The 1,758-nt window shown below is 31.3% G+C and overlaps 1 protein-coding gene across 1 annotated transcript; it reads left to right on the forward strand.

Moving 5' to 3' along the window:
• The first annotated feature begins 369 nt into the window (after window positions 1–369).
• LOC110899065 (glycine-rich protein 5-like) lies at window positions 370–1,029 on the forward strand. The gene has a single exon (XM_022145943.1). The coding sequence runs from the start codon at window positions 425–427 to the stop codon at window positions 830–832; it is 408 nt and encodes a 135-aa protein (XP_022001635.1). The 5' UTR covers window positions 370–424; the 3' UTR covers window positions 833–1,029.
• The last annotated feature ends 729 nt before the right edge of the window (window positions 1,030–1,758 follow it).

Raw genomic sequence — 1,758 nt, forward strand, 5'->3', positions numbered from 1 at the left:
TATATTTCTAATGTATTTCATTATCTATCTTACATCAAAACTAACACCGTATTTATTTCAAAACAAATATATTACAATTCTTGTTTTATTGAAGAGCATGGATACCCATAAGCATGTTAGATTTCAAATCAGTTAATACCATTTGAAAATAAAAAATAATATATAACAGAAAATGTCTTGGATTTTAATTTCCCATCAATTTATACGACAGTCATAACATTTTAGTAGGTTAATGTTTATGAAATTAAATTAAATTTCTACACAGTCAATTGGTCAGTTTCTTTCTGCCATAATTTAAAATTGCATTTACTACTCCCAACTGTGCTTCACTCTCATGATTTCCCTTTAAATAGACTCATCACTTTACACATTCTTGTATCAATTTCTAGTCTTTTAGAGAGTAAAAAAGTGAGAAACAAAAAAAATGACAAGGTGTTGTTTTGTGTTACTTGTAGTTCTAGCACTAACGGTTTATAGCGTCACTGCTAGAGACGTTCCGAAGGAAAACAAAGATACTATTGGTCTTACGGACCAAAAGAATGTTTATACTTTTGGAGGAACAGGCGGGTTTAGTGGCATTGGAAACAATGGTTTGCCCATGGGCGGTATGGGAACCGGAGTTGGAGTAGGTGGTGATTTTGGTGGTGCCAATGGAGTTGGAGGTGTTGGTATGGGATTTCAATATGGCGGACCAGGTGGCCCGGCTGGTGGTGTGGGAACTTTTGGTGGTCTTGGTAACGGTTTTGGTGGATTACCGACTCTCGGTGGTGGTGGACTTGGCGGTGGTGGTGCATTTCCTATCGGTGGTGGTGGTGTACTCCCTCATCCTTAGGTGTATGTTTTGTGGTCACTTGGTAGCTAGCTACTTTCCGGTTATGAAGTTAGTTTAGTTTGTGTGAGAGGGTATGTTTGGTTTGTTTTGTTTGTGTTAGTGTCTTTTTTTACGTCAAAATATCTTTGTTGTTTCTCATGTCGTGTTCCTAGAATATTCGAACATCTATTTATATTAAGAAATTTAGTTTCACTTTATATGTTTGATGTTTCAGTCATTGATTTGTTGCATGTCTTGTTACTTATAACATCATTTTAGTGTTTATGTGAACTTGACACAAAAAGAAACATGATCCTTATAAAAAAAAACCATAAAACACGTGTACTGAATGCCATTTCTTACTCTTCGAACTTTTATATAGGTAATCTTATTAACCATATTGTGTAATGGTATAGGGAGAGGATTATGTGAAAAACTATATATAAATGAGAAAACTAGAAAACTAACTAAAAAAACATAAAAAAAGCTAAAAAACATACTAATTTTTTTTTTACAATTTTTAATAAAAAAATCGCTAGTTTTTATATATAAAAAAATGTAATTTTTTTTTGTTGTACTGCACATGTGCAATATATGTGTACTACACATGTGCACTATATCCGTAATATTGCATATGTGCAATACAACAAAAAAAAAATTCTTTTATTTTTTTATTTTAAATTTTTTTCAATGCATAAAAAGTTGCGATTTTTTTATAAAAAATTTAAAAAAAAAATTGGTATGTTTTTTAGATTTTTTTAGTTAGTTTTTTGGTTTTCTCATTTAAACTAATTTTCTTATGATCCATCCCCTAATGGTATAATAAATAACCTTGTTATAATTTGATACGGGAATAGGAAATAAATGATACAATTTGTCGTACTGAAATTTGGTGAAAATGGACTGTGCCATTAATATGAAACTAGTTTTTTTACGTCGTGCGTTGC

The sequence above is a fragment of the Helianthus annuus genome, chromosome 4, assembly GCF_002127325.2.
Source record: "Helianthus annuus cultivar XRQ/B chromosome 4, HanXRQr2.0-SUNRISE, whole genome shotgun sequence".
NCBI classification, from domain to species: domain Eukaryota; kingdom Viridiplantae; phylum Streptophyta; class Magnoliopsida; order Asterales; family Asteraceae; genus Helianthus; species Helianthus annuus.